This window comes from Monopterus albus, unplaced genomic scaffold (genome assembly GCF_001952655.1).
Source record: "Monopterus albus unplaced genomic scaffold, M_albus_1.0 scaffold12.1, whole genome shotgun sequence".
NCBI classification, from domain to species: Eukaryota; Metazoa; Chordata; class Actinopteri; order Synbranchiformes; family Synbranchidae; genus Monopterus; species Monopterus albus.
The window spans coordinates 3,365,091-3,387,090 of NW_018127892.1; the positions used below are offsets into that span (position 1 = coordinate 3,365,091).

General features: G+C 40.0%; 3 protein-coding genes across 4 annotated transcripts in view; 1 reads left to right on the plus strand and 2 right to left on the minus strand.

Annotated features, from left to right (window-relative positions):
• Positions 1-7,299: 7,299 nt before the first annotated feature.
• On the plus strand, positions 7,300-12,007 carry npy8br (neuropeptide Y receptor Y8b). Its single transcript, XM_020590505.1, is given in 4 exon segments — positions 7,300-7,520; positions 7,899-8,006; positions 9,771-10,632; positions 10,635-12,007. Coding segments are annotated over 2 exon segments (1,059 nt in total). The 5' UTR covers positions 7,300-7,520; positions 7,899-8,006; positions 9,771-9,926; the 3' UTR covers positions 10,988-12,007.
• Positions 12,008-18,056: 6,049 nt separating this feature from the next.
• On the minus strand, positions 18,057-18,760 carry LOC109954912 (progonadoliberin-1). Of its 2 annotated transcripts, none has more exons than XM_020590580.1 (4): positions 18,701-18,760; positions 18,451-18,586; positions 18,250-18,348; positions 18,057-18,141 (listed from the first exon to the last, which is right to left on the minus strand). In XM_020590580.1, exons 1-4 carry the CDS (start codon positions 18,709-18,711, stop codon positions 18,094-18,096), a joined length of 294 nt encoding a protein of 97 aa, XP_020446236.1. In that variant the 5' UTR covers positions 18,712-18,760; the 3' UTR covers positions 18,057-18,093. The 2 variants fall into 2 exon arrangements, with proteins under 2 accessions (XP_020446236.1, XP_020446234.1); XM_020590578.1 differs by having other exon boundaries at positions 18,060-18,141; positions 18,250-18,351; positions 18,701-18,750.
• A 317-nt stretch (positions 18,761-19,077) lies between these two features.
• The window catches only part of kctd9a (potassium channel tetramerization domain containing 9a), a 5,309-nt gene continuing 2,386 nt past the window's right edge, over positions 19,078-22,000 (minus strand). Inside the window, exons 10-12 of the mRNA XM_020590718.1 lie at positions 21,709-21,814; positions 21,493-21,626; positions 19,078-20,629 (exon numbers count right to left, since the gene is read on the minus strand). Of these exons, the coding sequence (XP_020446374.1) occupies positions 20,513-20,629; positions 21,493-21,626; positions 21,709-21,814 (357 nt within the window). The 3' untranslated portion in view covers positions 19,078-20,512. The remainder of the gene's footprint in view (positions 20,630-21,492; positions 21,627-21,708; positions 21,815-22,000) is intronic.

Below are 22,000 nucleotides of genomic sequence, written 5' to 3' on the forward strand. Positions count from 1 at the left end.
GAGGGAGCAGTGTGAATTAATTTGTATCTAATGTATTATACACACACTCCCTCCTCTGTAATTCATAAGTTGAATGGGTGGCTGTAAAGTGTCTGAGGTGCGGTCCTGGCAGATGTAATGTTGCTGCAGTTACTGTGAAGTGAGCTGTTGAGATCAGTTTCTCTCTATACCTTCAATCCTGTAAGACAGCAGCTGCTAGTGCTGCTGTTTGGTAAAGGCTGCCCACCATCTTAAGATGGTAGCCAGTGGGTGATACATAATTCTCCTCAAATGAAACAGTGGGGGGTCATTTATGTTGCTACTGGACATGGGCAAATCTTCTTCAGTATATTTTGTTGTGATTATGAATCATTTTGTGAGAAATTGCAACAGCACTCCACAATGTGATAGTTTTGGGGAGTTTGCCATTTAGGTCTGTAAGGATTCATAAATCACATGAGAAAATACTGAAATGTATTTTTTGACTATAATGTCAACTCCCAAGTCAGCTGAAGTGGTGTCTCTTCTTAGGCCATGTCATTCACTGAGGCCAAAGTCATCTTTGGAAAAGACTGGGAGATTTTCCTGCCTCACTGGGGACGTAGGGAAAACAAACCACTGTTCCTGAAATATTCAAGCCTCCCAACAGTGCCTGTTATTAGTGCTGAAATGACAAGGATAAGCTTAGGTGAAACCTCAGTCATTCCACAGGATAGGCTGTCGCTGTTCACTTAAAGATGGTCAAGGACTGGATGCAACTTTATAGCTTATTGTGGATCATCATTTGTTTTTCTCACATGACAGGAAACTGGCATTTCCCAGGGGAAAGTATGACAAAACAACATGCAGAGACTTGATAGCACCAGATAGTGTGGCTGGACTGTGTTTTGACAGTTGCTCTCAATGGAGCGGTTCGGTCTGTGTCATGTCCAGTTTGTCTACACTGCTAATGGAAAATCAAAGGCAGTGGAAATAGCCTTATGTCTCTGACATGAAACTAATTTACATCATGCTCATTAAAACATGATCACTATGCACTTTTTGTAAGATTTCATAAGCATCTCAGAAACATAGCCATGTGCAGTAACCCTGGTAACTGCCTCTCCAACTCCTGCAATGAGGCCACGTAGATTGGGACTGATGGTGGATCAAATTTTAATTGGGATAAAGCTAAAGTACTGCTAAGAACCTAAGTGGGTGTTTGGTCATAACTGCTATGTGTAAGTGGGTCTGGACTCAAATTGAACAGGGCTTCTGGGGATCAGGAGCAACTTACTGTCTTCCCTCTATCACATTATGTTACTTCTGAATTCAGTTTTCACCTCTTGCTATTGGGATGAGGGCTATTTTGGGGTATGAGAGCCACCGTCTTATTCACTGTGACAATGTTACAGTAAATTCTGAATTATATGCCGACACTGAGAAACAATGAGGGAAAAGTGAGGTAGTAAAAAAGATTTGTCTCTGCTGCACACGGACGTGACTGGAGCAAGGCAGAATACTTACGTGGCTTTAGAAAGCAGGAAGGACATGCAGAACATTTATATGAATTAAAGGATGAGGAGGGTCAGCAGATCTAATGCACACTGGATTGATTCTACCTTTCAGTCTGCAAATACAATTGTGTTTTAATAAACCCTAATCTCAGTCTCTTCTCAAGTCTATTTTTCTTTCCTGTTCCTCTCTCTTTTCCCCAGTTCAAACCACTACACTAGATGTACCAAAAAAGAAATCAGTTCCTTTCATGTCATACTTGACAGATTTTATGGCCCAAAACTATAATATTAAGTTTCAATTTTTGTTGGGACATGGAAACATATTAGGAATGAATGTGTAAAAGAGTCAGCACTAAGTTTAAAAGAATGGTTTGACATTTTGGGGAAGATCAGAAGATTACCACTCTCATGTCTGCATGATAAATAAAACTATAACCTGGAGTTATCTTAGTTTAGCACAAAGGCTAGAAATGAGATTTTAAGTGAAAATATGAACAATTAAAAGAACATTAACTATCTTGAAAATTGCTTGGGGTTTACTGTATATCAGTCAGTGTTGTAGTATGCAATTTGGACTTGAGCACTGATAAATCAGACTTGGACTCAGACTCGAGCATTGGCTGCATTCAGATTTGGAAGTCGAAGATGAGGAATCTGACTTTTCTCCTTTTTGTAATAGGCCATAGGACAACATGTATACCTAACACTAGTGCTGCCAGCCTTTTGTTCCTAACTACAGTATTCCTGATAGGCTGTGTGTTTGAAGCATATCCAGTGTTCAGAATATCAACAACAACAACAACAAAACAAATTGCACTGTTCACTTCTAAGTAGTGTGTGTGCTTACAAGTGTATTCATTTGGCCATTGTGCCACACACAATAAGTAATCTCCTTTTAAAACAATGAGAGCTGTGTCAGTTGTGTTTAATGTAGATGATTTGGACTTGGGTAATGGGGACTCAGCTGGGACTAATAAAAATATGAACAAATAAAAAGGGATGTATGGGACCTAATATAGGTAAGCAGGAGCATACAGACAAACCCGGACCTCTTTTAACAGTATTACATTTACACACAAATGTGATAACCTGCATTATAATTTACAATACTGATAGAAGTATCGATATGTACAGCAAATCATCATTATCTGGAAACTATTTGACATTATTCCTCAAAACAGTTTTTTTTTTTATATTTCTATTAATAATTGTTACATAAGCATTTTTCTTATCAACACTCTAATGCTAAGAAATCCTTTAGTTTTTGTTACACAACTATCAGAACTGAACTAAGCAGGAAGAAACCATGAAAATGTGGCAAAAAGAGCATCAGGTTTTTGGCAAGCATCATTTAGCTGTTCTGCAGGAATGTAATAAGAGTCTGTTCTTCATTCTGTTGATTAAATCTTTATTTCCTCTTCTCCACATTAGATCCCACTAGATGATCCCCTTAGTGATCAACAAACACTTTTTAAATAAACATTTTTTTTTATGTTTCTTTAACCTCATTTTAAATTAAACTGGAAGAAGTTTTTTCTTTTTTCTTTGTTTTGGATGGTTTCCGTTAGACTCTGTGGTGCCAGATTGATGACTTTAGTCTTTGGCACTGAAAAATGAAAGTTGACATTGAAAACAAGACCATAATTGAAAAAAAACAAACCCATAACTGAAAAAGCAAACACTGACATTGAAGCATTTGTATTGAAAACAACAACAACACTGACATTAAGAAACATATTGATACCGGAGACATCTAAATCTTTTCATTTTTTGTTAATGTCTTTGTTAATGCCAAAGTTGGTTTTTTCACTGACAATCTTCTGATTTTTTTTGTTTTTCAAACCCTTTCACAACATTCAGAAGTGTAAAAACACAGAAAATGTCAGTCTGTATTGTAACATCTCCCTTAACTATGAAATCAGACAATTCAAATCATACAATACAAATGCTTCAATGTCATTGTTTGCCTTTTCAGATATGGTTTTGTTTTTTTCGGTTAAGGTTTTGTTTTCAGTGCCAAACTTTATTTTTCAGATCCTGTAGGGCTCCTCCTTGCACAAAGGAGCCGATACTGGTCCTGTTGCTGGGTTGTTGCCCTTCTATGACCCTGTCCAGCTCTCCATGTGTAACAGTCCCCTGGTATCTCCTCTGTGCTCTTGAGACTGTGCTGGGAGATGCAGCAAACCTTCTTGCAACCTTACGTATGGATGTGTCATCTTGGAGTAACTGGGCTACCTGTGCAACCTGATTGGGTTCTAGGTACTGCCTCATGCTACCAGTAGTGACAAGGACTCTAGAAAAACAAAACCTGAGATGAATCAGGAAGGATAAGGAGAGAGAGCACCTGTCTGTGGCCACCACATGCAAAACCATTCTTTTTTTGGGGATTGTCTTGCTTTTGCCTCTTTATTACAAATGTTGTCACTTTCATTTGCACCAAAGCAGGTAAAACTGATTCACAACCCCTGGTGCTTCCTAAATGGACAGATTGATATCCCTGAAGTTTAACTGACTTGGTGTTATAGAGTGATGACTAAGTGTTCCCTTAATTTTGAGAGCAGATTATTTTGAAGCCTCGCTGTACAGAGGAGGATATTAAAGGCTGTTGAGATAGTTTTTGCACTTAAAAATACATACTGTAAGAACAATTGCTCCTCACTACTAATAAAAATGGATATGGGGAGCTAAAGCAGGAGAACAATTCATTGTTAATGGGGCAGAGTACTTTTATTGATAAAACTATTACCAATTTCTTCATAAGAACTGCTTGTATAAATGCCTTATATAAATGAGTCTCTCTCTGCACCCAAATATGGCCATATATGAATCAAAGTACATTATGAATTGTATACATGGACACAGGACAGGAGTCTAAACAGTTGATAGAGTATACTGAATCAAAGAAGTAATCAAAGAACACTTACAGTGGCAAGAAAAAGTATGTGAACCCTTTGAAATTTCAAGGTTTTCTGCATTCATTTGTCATAAAATGTGATCTGATCTTCATCTAAGTCAAGAGTACTGACAAATATAATGTGCCTACAAAAACAACAACAAAAAAAACATCTGATCTTTCATGTCTTTATTGAAGACACTCATTCAACATTCAAAATGTTACTGGAAAAAGTAAGTGAACCCCTGGAATTAAAACCTGCGCCTTGGAAGCAATAATCTCAACCAGGCACTTCCTGTAGCTGTGGATCAGACCTGCACATTGTTCAGGAGGAATTTTAGCCCATTCTTCCTGCAGAACTGCTTTAGCTCTGTCGTATTCCTTGGACGTCTCCCGTGCATGGCTCTCTTCAAGTCATTCCATAGCATCTCTATTGGGTTGAGGTCTGGGCTCTGACGTGGCCACTCCAAAAGGTGGATTTTGTTTTTCTGAACACTCACTGTTGTGGACTTGCTTCGTTGCTTTGGGTCATTGTCCTGTTGCATCACTCAACCTCTGCAGAGTTTCAGCTGATGTACAGACATTCTCACATTATCCTGAAGAATTTTTTGATACACTTGGGAATTCATCTTCCCCTCAATGATTACAAGCTGGCCAGGCCCTGATGCAGCAAAGCAGGCCCAAATCATGATGTTTCCTCCACCATACTTTAATGGTGGGATGATGTTTTCATGATGATATGCAGTGCCTTTCCACACCAGATGTAGTACTGCATGTTCTTTCCAAATAGTTAAATCTTAGTTTCATCAGTCCACAAAACATTTTGCCAATAACGCTGTGGAGTGTCAATGTGCTCTTTCGCAAACTTCAGGCGTGCAGCAATGTTCTTTTTAGTAAGCAGCGGCTTCCTTCATGCTGTCCTGCCATAGACACCCTGCTTGTTCCATGTTTTACGTACTGTAGACTCATGAACACAGATGTTATCCAGGTCCAATGATGCCTTCAAATCTTTGGCTGTCACTCGCGGTTGTTTCTTTACCTCAGTGATGAATCTTCATTGTGCTCTTGGGGTCATTTTGACTGGGCGCCCACTTCTTGGTAGAGTAGCCACAGTCCCATGGCTCACATAAGCATATTCTTCTTGTGTGGAGCCAACACAAAAGGTTTGAGTGGTTTTTATCAGTCAAAGTAGCTCTAGTCCACACCTTCAAACTCATTTTCTTAACAAGACTCCAGGTATGCTAACATCTGGCTCCACTTAGCTTTTTTGAGGTCATTAACTCACAGGTTCACATACTTTTTCCACTAGCACTATGAGGTTTTTATGATTGTTCTCAATAAAGACATGAAAGATCAGAATTTTTTTGTGTTGTTAATTTAGGCACATTATATTCGCCAGTACTCTTGACTTAGATGAAGATCAGATCACATTTTATGACAAATTAATGCAGAAAGCCATGAAATTCCAAAAGCTTCACATACTTTTTCTTGCCATTGTAGATATTTCAGGTAATGTTTCAGAAATGTTTAAAACATGTTATCTGTTCTTGTTGTCTAAGTCAGAGCAAAAGCCATCTACCTTCTGCTGAACTTCCCCTTTTCCCTTTTGAAAGTTATTCTTCCTTTCCAGATTCCACAAGCATCTCTGGCTGCACTTTGTCCTTGAGCCCATGAACATGTCACTTATCAGTCACATTAAAATGGTGGACACACTATCATAAAACAATACTCAAAGGAATGTTTTCCTCTCTCCTTCTGTCAAAACAACAAGCAAAAGTAAATGAATAAATGAATGTGAGTGACAGTAGTGAAGATTGCACAAGGGGAGCGGTAGCTTGCAACAGCCATTCCAAGTCTCAGTATATTGTAGAGTAGCTCAATAGTACAAAATCAAAAAAAAAGATTTTACAAAAGCCCAAGACTTTTTCAATATTCCTGCTTTTTTTTCTGAAAAATATGTGCATATATTAATGATCTCCAGTGACTTGACACCTGCATCTCTGTGTCAAGTAAACACCCACAGAGCTGTTGTTGGCGGTGGCAAGTCATTTCACCGTTCTGACTCTCAGAGAAACTGTTCTCTCAAGCTGCCTCCACTTGAAACAGGAGTGTGTGGGGACAGTGTGAAGAAGCAGTTAACAATCTGGTGCACAAGCAAGAGAGGTGCAAAGAAAGGGTTTAAAATAGTTCTAGGTGTGAGCTGCAGAGGGATCCACACAGAGAATTTTAATTATGATGTTTCAGCCACTTTGGATGTGGAGAATTATAGGCTACGTACTGTAGGCTATCATAACACCCGTGTGGGTGATCAGGGCTTTGAACTGCAGTAAAGTAATAAACAGGCACTGCACACTTATCACAAGACAAGGTTAATGACCTTTGTAACTAATCAGGAAGTTGGTTCAGAAGCTACATGCAATATCCATTATTAAATGTCAACAGCATAAAATTATTATAAATTTTCTAAAATGTACCCTATGCACAGGTAACAAAACATGCTTCACTATAAGATCACAAGATTATGACTTTAAGTCCTCTGTAACTGATACTCAGACATACTATTCATAAATATTTTGCACCCACAGACTAAAATCATGTTAAACCTGCCTTGTTTTTGTTTATTTACAGCGGACTACATTCACACTGTTCTTAATGTGGACATAAAAACACAAACTAATATTTTTTACAGGGTGCACAGTGTAGTGTAGACATTTTACAGCAACCTTACCCCTAGGAATTTTAAGCATTCTATCCCAGTCATATCATGTATGATTAGAGTCATTTGGGATTTATATAACTTCCCTCATTAATGTGAAGGCTCAGCGACTCTTTACATCAAGACTCATCTAATACAATCTGGACAAGCAAACCATGTGGACAATTTTCAAATAACTCAGCTTCCTCACTAGCCCCGGTGTGGGTACCTTCTGGATGCGTGTACATGCGTTCTCGCTTATAGGTCCGTGCAAGCAACCGAGAATTTATTATGTAACATGTTGCCAATCACATCTATGAGTCTGAGGCATAAGGGCGCTTTAAGAGATATCTCAGTGGGTCTAGGAAGACACCTCCTACTTTCTCCTCGACCAAAGCCTCTCTTGTCGCTCCTGATGCAAAGCAGTTCTCAAAGTCCCAGGACAAAGGACATTTGGGTAAGAAACAAATGCTAATTTGACGGCTAATTAAAATACAACGGGCTTGTTACTCTTTTTGGGGCGGTGGACTACCTGAAAGTAGGAAATTAGATTTCCTAAAAGGCTTAGTAATAATTTTATTGATGACAGGCTACGACAAAGCTGTAATGACTTCAGAAAATCAGTCTATTTTTTTCATGTGTCTTTATGATGCGTAGCCTATATTGAGTTTTAATATCGCAATTTCCTGTCCATATCTATACTGATGGGATTTAGAGTTTTTCTTCTTACCTGCCGCCGGACACTCTGCTGTGCATGTGAGATGTTAAAAGTGTAAGTAGGGTTGTTTAGTGGACATCAGTAGATGGAAACGAGTGATGGGTTTCTCCGGGACAGGTGGTCAACACAGGGGGACAGAGGAGCGTCCTCCACCTGTCCGGAGCTGCCAGCAGACACACAGCTGCAGACGGAGAGTGAATCCAGCACAGCTGCACATGACCGAGGGTACAGTAGTAAGCACTCCTACACTTTGCATCCCTTCCTGTGGTTTTCATCCTCAGGTGCGTGATGTCGATCGCCTTTTCTGGATGAGCGACTTGTTGTTTCTGTGTCACGGTTAAGTGGTTTAGTGATGTGAGGGATTACAAGTTTCAACATCTCTTTTTTGAGAAAAATCCCCATGAGCTCTAATTTCTTTGGTTTTTCTGCTGACCTCACAGTTCCTCTCCTATAGTCTATTCTTAATGTTTCTCTCTGGGCTGTTTCTGTGTGTTATCTGCACATGATGTGTAATTTATATTAAGTCTCATGTTAAGTATTATTAATGTCCTTAGTAATAGTCCTTGTTCTTTTCCTTGGACTGTCTTCTCCCAGAAGACACAACACAAAGCAATGCATCACTTTAAGTATCCAAAGTCTGCCATAAATAGTCAGCATCAAGGCTGCAGAATGGGCAGGATATATGGAGCGCATATCCAGAAATTCAGCCAGGTTTTGTCAGGTCGACACCCAGGAGGGACTAAATTATCCAGATACCTATATAGAGAGGGCTGCGTACCTCAAAGGACTCCAAGTGGTATTACTGTAAGCTTCATGCACAAGTGTTTACTTACTTACTTACTTATAAATACTTTGTTTATGATCCCCAAATACAAAACAATAGAGTATGATAGGACAATGATGCTTAAGATCATTTAATGGCCCACCTGTCAACATTTAGGAGTCATCCATTAAAAAATGATAAGTTCCTTCAGTGTTGTATATTTCATTCATTCACCCATTTTCTACCGCTCAGTCCCTGAACGGGGTCATGAGCCAATCCCATCCGGCAATTGGGTGAAGGCGGGGTACACCCTGGACAGGTCTCCAATCCATCGCAGGGCTAACACAGAGACGAACAACCACACACATGCACACACTCCTATGGGCAATTTAGAGACACCAATCAACCTAAGCTGCATGTCTTTGGACTGTGGGAGGAAGCCGGAGCACCCGGAAAGAACCCACGCAAGCACGGGGAGAACATGCAAACTGGGGGGGGGGCCCAAACCCAGAACCTTCTCGCTGTGAGGCAACGGTACTAACCACTGCGCCACCGTGCTGTATATTTCATTCTGGGGTGTAAAACTACTCTGTGTGCAGACATAAATATGCATGTGTGCTCGGTGACAATGAGAGCTGTCACTTTCTTTACAGACAGAAAAAGAATAAACTTCTGTTGAAAAAAGATGAGAAAACAGTTTAGATGGAATGATTGTCTCAGAATTGCCATTACTGGGATGGAATTTTAAATCAGAAAGCCATTATAGCAATGTCACAAAGTCTGGGTCTGCACCGTTTTCTTGATTATATGCCATCAAAACATAATTTGTTCTTATAGCCTGTACTTGAGAAGATGGAAAACTTCATGTATTCTACACACCAACAATAATTATTCCTGTCGAAAATCTCTGCTTTTGCTTTATTGAAACCTCTGCAAGTGCATACAAAGGTGAAATCGGACCACTTAAAACATCTCAGCACCTAAAAGACACGTGTGAAATGACACCCTAGAGTGCTGTGAATTTAAAATCCTGCCCTGTAGCAAGAGTCACCTTTTGACACACACATTCTTATTTAAAAGAAGGAACAGTCCAATGATTAAAAGAGAGTTACATTTCAATTTGCCTGATAAACCAGTCCTTAAAATCTCAAGAGTTGCCTTTAAAAATAGACTTTTTATGACGAAAAAATCTTTAAAAGTTGCTCATTTCTTTTTCTTTTTTCCAGGCAGAAAATGAAGATTGCTGTAAAGATGGCCAAAATTTAAGGATGAGGGAAAGCTGTGAAAAATCCAGATATTATTCATGAAGTAATTACAGCAGGTGTGACACAACATATTACTTCATTTAGTTCCCAGTCTTTGAAGTGAGCAGGAAAACCGTCATGGAGCCACAGCACAACACCAATCACAACCAAGCCTTGCGGAAAGAGATGCCACGGGATTTCACTGAGGACTGCTCACTCACAGTGAGTGGCACCACCTTCCTTATTGTTGCTTACAGTACAGTTATGGCGGTGGGTCTCATTGGGAACTCTTGCCTGGTGTTTGTCATCACAAAGCACAAGGAGATGCGCAATGTCACCAACATTTTCATTGTCAACCTGTCTTGTTCTGACATCCTCATGTGCATCGTCTGCCTGCCGGTCACCATAGTTTACACTCTGATGGACCGTTGGATTCTAGGAGACACCCTCTGTAAGCTCACGCCCTTCATCCAGTGTATATCAGTGACTGTCTCCATCTTTTCTCTCGTCCTCATCGCCATGGAGCGCTACCAGCTCATTGTCCATCCTACTGGGTGGAAGCCTGTGGTGACCCAGTCCTACTTGGCCGTGGCTGTCACCTGGATCGTGGCCTCCCTAATCTCAGTGCCTTTTCTCTCATATAGCGTACTTGACTTGCCTTTCCAGAACCTAAGCACCCCCTTACTGGTCAGTGACCATCTTATTTGTATGGAGAAGTGGCCAACGCTTCAAGAACGGCAAGCTTACACAACCTCCCTTCTCGTCTTCCAATACATCCTTCCTCTGGTCCTCATCATGGTCTGTTACCTGCACATCTACTTGCGCCTCAGGAGGAGGAAGGAGATGAAAAAAAGATAAACACCATGTTAATCACTATAGTGGTGGCATTCGCCCTCTCCTGGCTCCCTCTCAACATCTTCAACACAGTGTTTGACTGGAACCATGAGGCCATCCCCTCCTGCAGCCATGACATCATCTTCTCATTCTGCCACCTCACTGCCATGGCCTCCACTTGCATCAACCCCATCATCTATGGTTTCCTCAACAGTAATTTCCAGAAACAGCTCAAGTCTACTTTGTTGCGCTGCAACTGTTGGGTGGTGACAGAGAGGTACGACAGCATTCCGCTCTCCACTGTCAGCACAGAGGTCACTAAGGGGTCAGTCTTGAGCAATGGATCCACGAGCATCAATACTTAAACCCAAATTGTTTAAATAAAAGTCAGAGCAGCTACTGGGGTATCCAGTACCCAGCCCTCATTGTGTCATCCTTTAGAGCTCTTCTTGCTGCATTGCATGCAAAAGCAAGGGTGGCATTTACAAAGTTATAAACTTTATAATAGCAGCTGTGTCCACAATTCACTACGAGCTCCCATGTGTGAGGAAGTAAATATTAAAATGATGGTGCAAAGGCTGGACGACTTGAAGTATTGGAGGGCAGCTGAAGACACTTTACATGAACATCTTTGCAACTGTAGTCTGCACAGCCCATTCCCTATGTGCTGTGGGCATATCTGAATGAAGAGACAGCATTTAATGTGATGTATACACGTTTTCTTTCTTCAGCACTGGCATCCACACAGAAATCCTGTTGAAATAACTATCAGCTCTTCAGGATTTGCTTTTCACATTTTTACCTGCTGTAAATGTGGACAATGGGACAATAGGAGAGTTTTGAAAGGACAGAGGGTTCGGGGGTTGCACTTTTCAGTGTTGCTGCTTTGTGTTAATATTATTGTTCAAAATGTTAAGGGATTGTGAACTGTGATGTGTTAATGATTATCGACAGAGTAGCTTATTACATAGCTGAAGAAGAGAGCATTAGTGCATTAAATATGGCTGCAGGCATTCATTCAGCTGACACACTATAGCATCATCTTAATGCATTTTTATTACCTAAAATCAGCATAAACAATGTAATGAGCTTTAACAAAGACCCTTGGCAAGAACTATATAGAGTATATTTCTGCTGCCTAGGTCTGCGTGCCAGTGTATTGTGTGTGTGGGATGGCTTTTCTCATAAACTGTACCGTACAACAACTGTGTATCTAGTGCCATGTAACAAAATAGAAATGACAGTAAAGGACGTTGCCAAAGCAGGGCGTTTTACTGTATATAACAATATTACATACATGTATGGTCTGTAAATGGTATAGTTTATGGTGTGGTTGGCAATAAAGAGCATTGTGTAGCATAGCAGATAAGCCTGTTGTTGGTCATTTTTCTTTGGGGTATTGAACAGAATTAAAACATTTACTATTGTCTTGAAGCATAATGTTTATGTTGTACTGCATTTATTTGGTGGACAAACTTCAGGTCCACCTTGCTTTCTGAGTGTGTGTTAAACATAGAATTGATTTTTCACTTTCACCTTGTAGGTAATTTCATTCATATCATTCTCAGTGTTTAACTAATAACTGATTGGTCCCAAGTCCCCCATTACAGGCAAAATGGTACACTGAGACCAGACTGCATCATTTCCACTTTAGGAAACAGTGTGGAGGGTGGGATGCTAATTCCACCACCTAATGCAAGACAGATTTATTTAAACATGAGCTAATCAAAACTTGCATGACATGCCAGTGTTTTAGTATAGGATGTACAGAACACTTCTAAAGATCCAACATTTGAAAATAGTTTGCTTCTCTCTGAGGTCAAAGTTCAGTGTGCTGTCTCTGTGTGCATTATTCAGGGGTAATTCTGAGATCATTCATAGCACATTTTCGATGTAGAGTTGAATAAATCAGCGTTGTGTTTGGTACCTTAGAAGTAAAACAGCATGAGGAGGAAAAAAACAGCATGAGAGATCAGTGGGAATTGTGCTAAATATTCATGCTGAGGGAATGGATGTTAACAGTTACACTTTTACAGGTTGGAAAAAAGAATTATCAACTGAGCGCATAGGCAGATATGGAAAATTTTGGATGTGGTGGACAGGCTGGGGCACAGACTCAGAGATGGGTGGCACATTTGAATATATGTAAAAAAAAGTAAATTAAACTTTTAGTTCTATGAAAGAATAAATCATATATTACTGATTTGTTTTATTTTGTCTAAAAATGAGACGCACAGTGCTTTCTTTAGCTAACTTTGGCTGTGCTCTTTATTTACTGCTAACTGGGGACTGCTGCTGCACAGTGATTCCCCCCACTGAAACAAAACATGCCAAGTGCTCTTCAACAACAACTAGATATCACATATTTTGTATCTTTCTGCATGCATGATATAAAATAAAACACATTTGACAAATATCAATTACAAAGCACCAGAAAAACATTAGTTGTATTTAAGGCAGCAATTGGTCATTGTTTTTCATTTTTTTATTCATTAATACTGAGAAGCATCACATTTTGACCAAGGCAGGGCTGGCACCAGGGGGCAAATCAGATACTGGGGGTGGCTGGTGCCGCCTCTGGCCACCCCCTTGGCTCTGCCAATGACTGAGCAGGATGTGATGGACCTTCTAGTTTTAATATGCCAGGTGGTCAGAAAAGCCAAACTTGTTTTGGACTCACACAACTACCAAGGGCAGTTTAGCCTTTAATACCCCTTTTCGACCAACACAAACTAAGTGCTAGTTCTGAGCTGGAGCTAGAGCCACTTCAGAGCTAGTTCCACTTGCGACCCTTCTAAGAACCAATTAGTCTTTCCATGGGATAGAGAGCCACCACAGAGCTGCGTAGTTACATTACTGTATATGTCTGACATAGTTTTTGCTTTCCCAGCAATGCTAGCACCAAGCACAATAACAACAATGGTGGACTTCAGTGTCTCCCTATGGTGTCTCCTTTGTAGTGTTGTTCCTGGCTTTGTGATCCTACATTGGCATCTAAACACGACCAGCGCATGATGGTCCAGTCCATTTATGCTGCTTGTAATGATTTGATTATGTATGAGAAGGTAATTACCTAACATATTTTGATTAAATGTATAATGTTAGCCTTAGAAGAAGAAGCTTTACTTTACTGTCATTGTGACACGTACAACAAAATTTTGTTTGGAGCCAAGGGCCACTGCGTGTGTACCCGTTGCCATCACAGGCAACTTGGGGGTTCAGTGTCTTGCCCAAGGATACTTCGACATGTGGACTGCAGGCACCGAGATTCGAACCTTCAGCCTTCTGGTTGGGAAGCCACTGCTCTACTCACCACTTTTAGCCAGTTAACAGTTTGTCTCCTCAGTAGTCCAGTGCTACATTGATTTCATGTCAGTGAAACCCATGTTTTTCTTTTGGTATTAAAAGTTAAGCAAGACCACACTACTCTCCTGCAGTTTTTTTTTTTTATCACACAGTTTTAGTTGGTCTTGGTCACAATAATTCTACCCCCAGCTCCTGACATAAGCAGCTCTTAGTTCTAGACAGGCAGAGAGCTGGTGCCAAGGTAGAACCAGTTTTCCTGGCCCAGAGCCAGTTCTTTGGCTGTTGAAACACAAAGAACTAGTTCCAAATTAGGCACTGGCTCCAAACCAGCCCGAGAACTGCCTTGGTTGAAAAGGGATAAAGAGCCCTCAGAGATCCTTGTCACTATTGACTTTGTGCATCTGCTGCCTTGCCCTGAGCTGACCTTTACTTTAAGGCCCCTATCCTTCCTCTCACCTGTCTGAATGAAGCAGTCATTTTGTTTGGAATAAAGGATCCAGGATGTTGGAGGTGCTGATGTGCTCCAGTGACACTTGACAATGAGTGGAACATAAAAGATACTGTTTTACGTTACTACCTGAGAAAACTGTTGAGGGGCTATGGGCGCATTAATGTACTATGAAATTAAGCTCAGCTGGAGACAAACACTTAATGAGCTCACAGGGCCAGACTCTCCTTGTCAGTGGAGCACTTCCAGAAAAATTAGCGTCTTGGCTCTCTGCATTTTAATTTAGACAGATTCTCATATAAACAACCTCTCTAGATCACAGGAACAACATGAACTACATAGCTAGCTGGAGATTTCCGCAAGCTGTTGTTTTGGAAATTGAATTCTCATCAGTCACATATTTTGCCTGGTGTGCTACTGTGAGAACAGGGTACAGTTTATCCTGTTTTGTCTTGTTCTGAAATTAAGGGTAATGATAGTTTTCAGTGCTCTCTGCTGTTTTGTCCAAGAAAATCCTGCCCCTGATGTGTGAAACCTTCTGCACCAACAGGAGGCTGCAACAGTCACCATATAGAGGAACTACAGTACTCTATAATGTGAATCTAAAGGGTCCATACTAAGCCTGACTAGGCTAAAAATAATTTTAAAAATTTTCAGTAGAATATCCTGCATGCAGTGAAGTCAAAGTCATTGACCCTGTCCATCTATGATCCTTTGTGAGAGTGAACCAATCATTTTGTTTGTTTTTGTCAGGAGTCAGGCTGCTGCCACTGGAATCCTAATCAAGGTATTCTACATATTAACACTTAGGATGCATTGAATCAGGCAGTTAGCTCATCTAAGAGTCCACACATAGCTCAGTGGATATTTGCTTCTTCTCTTGTCTTTCTATTGAACTGCCCTGCAATGGCTCTACCTTGTATCAGGTGCTTCCTGATTCATCAGTTCTGTGAGCATTTCCTGGTTTTGCCTATTTATTAGTAACAACAGGAATGTTTTTGTCAGCCCATTTATGTAGCAAACCCAAGTTACTCCACTTTTTAAAATAAATTTAGAAACATCTGTCATATACCGGAAGATATTATTGGGCCTCACGTTCCTCTGTGTATTTTGTAGTATTAATAACACACAGTTTTGTCTTGCATAACACAAGCAGACTTGACAGCCGGGAATAGCAAACGCCTGATTTGCATCAGACAGTTTTCCTCGGATTTGTTTAGTCACTGCATGCATGTGCACTGTTCGGAAAGAAATGATAGATAGATAGATAGATAGATAGATAGATAGATAGATAGATAGATAGATAGATAGATAGATAGATAGAGTTTTTACAATAGCTGTGCTACAAATTGTTTCTCTATAATCATGACCTGACAATTTTGGGCTTGGCCTCTGCATCTGACCTTCCATTTTTTGATCAGAAGAAAAGATATAGACCACAGCCTCCTTTAGTTGCCTAGTTACAGCTTCCTCTTGGGTTTCAATGAGTTTCCTTCAAGCTGATACAGAGCACCGAGCTATTAAAGGCACTTTATTAAACACTGACAAAGGGGCTTTGCCAATCTGAAGTTGTTGTAATGGAACCATTTCAGTGAGATTTCTTTCATGCTAGACAACAAAAGAAAGTGAGACTTAACATTTATTGCTGGGGAACCTTCCTTTTGACTTGAACTGACTTATCAAGGTAGAATAATTGTAAGAAATCTCTACAGAACAATAGGGGCTTTTTTTTGCAGCAGACATTTTGACATGTCATAGCAGGAAAGGCACACATATAATTAACAACATGAATGGCTTTATGAGGGCCAGTATAGTGCACATGCTGACTCCCTGGCATAGCTTCCTAGAACAGTGAGAAGAAAGAGATGACAGTATTAATACTCTATTAGGTGGAGACAGGAGGTGGTTAATTTGGCATAAAAAGTAGAGACAGGGAAACCACTGACATTTTGACTCTTTATAGAAAATGTTTTATAATGTGTTAACTAGTGATCTTTGAAAGTGCTGGTAGATGAAGCAATGACCTAATACAATACAATAAGTTGACCTCACAAACACGTCTTCATGATGAACAAATACAATAAAGTACAGTAATATTACAGTAAATTACAGTGTTGACAGGTCCAGGCTAATGAAAAATGCTGTAGATAAAAATTCAGCAGCAGTCAGACAGATGGTCCAGAAGTTTGGATTTTGTAGCAGATTATTTTATAAATCAGGGTGGACAGCATTGAATGAGAAGAAACAAGGATGCAGTTTCATGCTGTTTTATAGTGCCCTCTGGTGACTGAGTATTGTGGTCCTGATCATTTGCAGTAAAGTTTTGGATCAAATTTTTACTATACATGTTACATGTGTCCTTTTCATTATAAACATCTATGTTTGGTGCATTTAATCATAAGGATATAGCCTCTGGATGGAAACCTCCATGAACATTATATTGCCTTTTCACTCTCTACAAAACTATCCATCCATCCATCCATTTTCTAAACCGCTTAGTCCCAAACAGGGTCACGGGGGGCTGGAGCCAATCCCAGCCAGCTGCGGGCGAAAGGCGGGGTACACCCTGGACAGATTGCCAGCCCATCGCAGGGCCAACACACAGACGAACAACCACTCACACACACAAGCACTCCTACGGGCAATTTAGAGACACCAATCAACCTAAGCTGCATGTCTTTGGACTGTGGGAGGAAGCCGGAGCACCCGGAGTATAGAAATACCACCCATACTGAATTTATTGGCAGAAGATAAACTCTTTGATTACTCTTTGTAGCAGAGAGTTCATCAAGTCAAAAGTCTCCTGTCAACACAGACATGTCCCAAATCTTTCCTAACTCCTAAACTTTCAGTAGAGTTTTCTATGTATCAGGGACTTAAACAGCCACTGTTGGTGCATTTAAAAGGTCTTCAAGAGCTTCATCTGACTGATCAAGGACAGAGTTGTGGTGACGATGATGATCCCTCCCTCATGAGTCACACCCAAAAGTGGACGACTGCTGACAACAAAATGTATAATTCTGAGATTATGACTTCTTAATTTTAAAGTCTGTTAGCTATTGTTACCTTCACTTATTAAAAAAAAAAACTAGAAAAATCTAATATATACTGGAGGTGCTTTCACTGCTGTTACATTAAAACAATGTTTTAGTCTCCAATATGTATACAAAAAACCCTTGCCATTTCAGATAATTAACAAAAGACCATTTGTGGTGCAGAATCAGAATCAGCTTTAATTGCCAAATATATTGAGCATACAAGGATTCTGTCTCCAGCACAAAGGCTCTCTGTGTGTTTTAGGTAATAGACCATAGACAACTGACAATAGTATAGTGCAATCAAAGGTAGGGGAAGAGTGGGAGAAGGATTCAATGCTCTGTTATTAAAAACTTCCACCTGCAAGCCACTAATGTGCCCATCTTGCTCAGTAAAACTATTGCTTGTACAATTCTGCTGTATTCCATGCCATCAGGAAATCAGTTTTAAACAGTTGGGACATAAGTCCAAATATGTTGAGAATTTAAATGCTCTGAGACATTGATGTGAAAAATAAGTCGTGTTATTGTATAAAACATCAAGATTTAGAGGTGAAGCTAAACACTTGTCGTACAGTAAAAGAGTGTGCAGCTTGTGTTTTTGATTTGGATAAAAATCATGCAATAACCACAACACGTGTGACATGCTCATATCATAATTTATTGTAGAATCAAACAATAATCATTTTTTGTATGTTCTGTGTCCGTTTTCTGTGTCAGTGACACCGTCCTAAAGAACAAGAGATTAACTCTGTGAAATTAAACCAGGACCATGGCAGTTTTGAAATATGCAGCAACCATAAAAGTAAACACAGAATTAAAAATGAGGAAAACTTACAAGAAATCCTTTCATTCTGTAAATACTCGCAAAAGGCAATTCCTCTGCACAGCGCAAAATGCTGCAGGGTGTGTCCACATGTGGAAATCCTTCAACTATCTGCTGAAGAAAAAACATCACAATCAGCTTGTGAAAAGGGAAACAGGAGCATCCAATGCTTGGGTAAAGTGTGAGGAGCCATGAGAGTGATAAAATGCTTACACTGCCCAGTGTGTTCAGGCTGTTCAGTTCCCTCTTCCCTCCTGGACTCAGTCCAAACGACCAGTGCTGACAGTAGAGCTGTGGCACCAGTGTCCCCACAAGCAGCAGCCACAGTGCCATGGTTTTCACAGTCATTCTGGTGAAAACAGAATTTATTTTGGACATAAATGCATGAGTTATTTTTAAATTTTCTTTAGTTTAGACCCTGAAAACTGTCAAAGTTCCCAGCCCAACACTGAATTTCTTTTACCTTCTGTGCATAAGGCTGGCAGCTTCCCTGATTTATTCTCATCTGCAGTCCTTAGTGAATGCACTTTCACACTGGTTCCCTAGATTTATATAAGCCTACGCTGCTCCCATTCTTCTTAGACCAAATCTTCACTACAGGAGGTCACAGGATGGGATTAAGCAATACTTAGTGGCAACCTGCAGAGCTGTTTAAAAGCTTGTTCTCATGTAAATTTTACCCTTCCACAAAATGAACACGTTACATGGGATGTATTTTTGTGACAAACTGTCCGTCATGTCCAATTATTTCCAGTCCTTTTCTGACACTGAGGCATTTTTATAAAGTACAAACCACCAATTCATTCACAAATGAATACAAATCAATGACACTTTTTTCTTCTTCATAGCAGTTTATTTATAACAGTCATTTATGGAAATATATTTCCATGGTCGAGTGCAATAAGGGAGACCTACACCGCTCCCTGTCTCAAACAAAAACCAACCTTTGCCCCAGATTGCATTCACTGAGATGTATTAAAATAAATAATCATAGCTCTTTTATTGATTTTCACACTCAAGGTGAAATACACAATATGATTGCCTTCATCATTCACTCTCACAGGTTGGGTACCTACTATTGAACTGAGTGAATAATATTGCATTAGAGCAGCTTTGAGCTACAGCTAGAGAAACCTCACCATTCAAAGACAGAGCTCTTTACACATGCAAACAAGACACCGTCCAGTAAGAACGGACACGAGATCCTCAACACGCAACCTGCCTACTCTAATAATCATTTTCTGGGGAAGATTTGGAAGCACTGGATTTGATTTACATAAGATTACAAGCACCAAACATTTTTGGTGAAAAGATATAACAAGTTACAAGTTGACACTAACTTGTGCGAAGACATTCAAAGCATGATTAAGTGATATACATCGATACATGGAGCATTTTTCCAGGCAAACCCACGTTGACTACATGGACACTTGACAACAGCTTTATGTTATACCACACCAAGTTGGATTATATTCACAATAAGTAGTGCCACCTTCAAATGCATGCAATTGTGGATAACTCACTAATAAAAAAAGAGGTAGATTCACAGAGCTAAAAACAAGGGAAAGCTTTTAAAGAGCACACTGTTTGAAAGAAGGAAAAGGACAAACCTTACAACTGTAGATCAAGTTTTGCATACCCAAGCTGTGTTTATAACTAGCCTGCCGCATAGTTACACGATGCACTACTAGCACTTTTTGCCTTATAAACTGTGCTATAGTATGGCTTTGGCTTGCATTGCTTCCTTTAGAATATGTTGAATCCAGCAAAATTAAGTTACACACTTAAAGAGGAACACGTAACAACAATTATTGGAAAAGGACTCCTTTGATTTCTGCTGCAGCAGCATCCACTGACGCTCAGTGCTCTGACCCTGACTGCACACAGATGGTCTGATTCCAACTCCCATTAACACATCAAGCAATATGAAGTGAATATAACTTATGCAACACATTAAATGAGTATAGTCGTTGGATTGCATCCATACACATCTACATAGACTAGGAACATTTCTTTGTTTTGGTGATAAATGCAGCTGAACATTTAAAAACACTCTACCATACTAACATAAATCAACAACCCTGGATATATTCTAGTGCAAGATATTTAAAGCTAACATAATATTGGTGGAATGCCAGGGATGTGCATATAACTGCCTGTCCTGCAGACAGGTAGAGAGAGACTGATGGTAGGGGAGTGAAGGAGAGGCTGACTGGAGAAACAGAGTGTTAAAAAAGCCAGCCATGGTCCACACACTTGCAGTTGTGTTTTTAAGTTATCTGACACTCTGTGACATATGCAGAGGGGTCAGCATCTCTTCAAAAATTGCTCCTTTCACATTGGACCCTCTCAGGTTGGCTTCCTGTAGATCACAGCCAGACAGGTCACAGTTCTGTAAAGAGGCAGCACAGACAGGAGGATGAAATGGGATTGGTAGAGAAATGACTTCAATGATCTATTACAGTTATTGCTGGTTACTTTTCTGCTAATCAGATAATCATTTCCACTTTAATATTATGGTTTTATCCTGTTGCTTTTTTGAAAGATTCCAACTGCTTTTTTAAAATGTTAAGAACACTCACACATACTTACTAGCAAAATCAACCTAAAAAAAAGAAAAAGAAAAATATGGAACAACTCTGAATGACCTTCTCCAGAGTGGCCAGGATCTCAGGCTGAGCCAAAGGTTTACACTTCAACAAGACAACAACCAAAAGCATACCGCCAAGAAAACACAGGAAAGCCTGTAAAAGTCCTGGAGTGGCACAGCCAGAGTCCAGACCTGAACCCAATGGCATCTCAGGAGAGACCTGAAAATGGCTGTGCACCAACGCTCCCCATCCAACCTGGTTGACCTTGAATGATTCTGCCAAAAATTGAAAAAAAATCTAAAAGAAAAGTGCCAAGCTTACAGCTTCATTCTCAAGAAGACTGAAGGCTGCCATTGCTGCCAAAGGTGCTTTAACCACGTACTAAGTGAAGGGTCTGAATGCTTATGTAAATAGGATATTTCAGGCTTTTATTTTTAATACATGTTCAAAAAACTCTTAAAACCTGTTTTCACATTATCACTGTGGAGTACTGTGTGTAGATTGAGGAAAAATAATGAATTTGATCTATTTTACATTGAGTCTGAAACAACAAAATGTGGAAAACCTGAAAGGGTGTGAAAACGTTCCGTACTGACTGTAAAGTTGCCAGATGAGTTAACTTAAGTGATTTTAGAGATAATCCCTTCTGAAAGCCGTAACCTACCTCAAGATCAGTCCCTGCTAAAGTGGCTCCCCGCAGGTTACAGTTCTTCAGCTTTGCATTTTTCAAAGTGGCCACACGCAGATTGATACCGGTCATTTGGCTTCCTTCCATGTCAACTCCTTTCAGGTTAGCACCTGATCACAAAAACATCTGGTTAAACTGTGATGACAAATGCGAGACCATGTTCCCACTGATTACGACACAGCACTGGATTACCTTCCAGGTTGGCCTTCAGTCCAGATGGATCTTCAAAGTTGCATCCTTTGAGGGAAGCTCCCTCGGCATTGGAACAGAGCATCTTCACCCCTTGTAAGTTAGCACCCTTCAAAGAACAGCACAAATATCCAAAGTATTCATTATTCATGATGCTGTTGTTCATAGTAATTCACTCCCACAATACATTTACCAGACTGAGGAAAAAGTCTCCTTGGTATCTTTTTTAGTGAGGTGAATATAATAGTTGGTGTGTGCCATTGGCAAATATGTATAAGAACAGATGTGAAGTTGC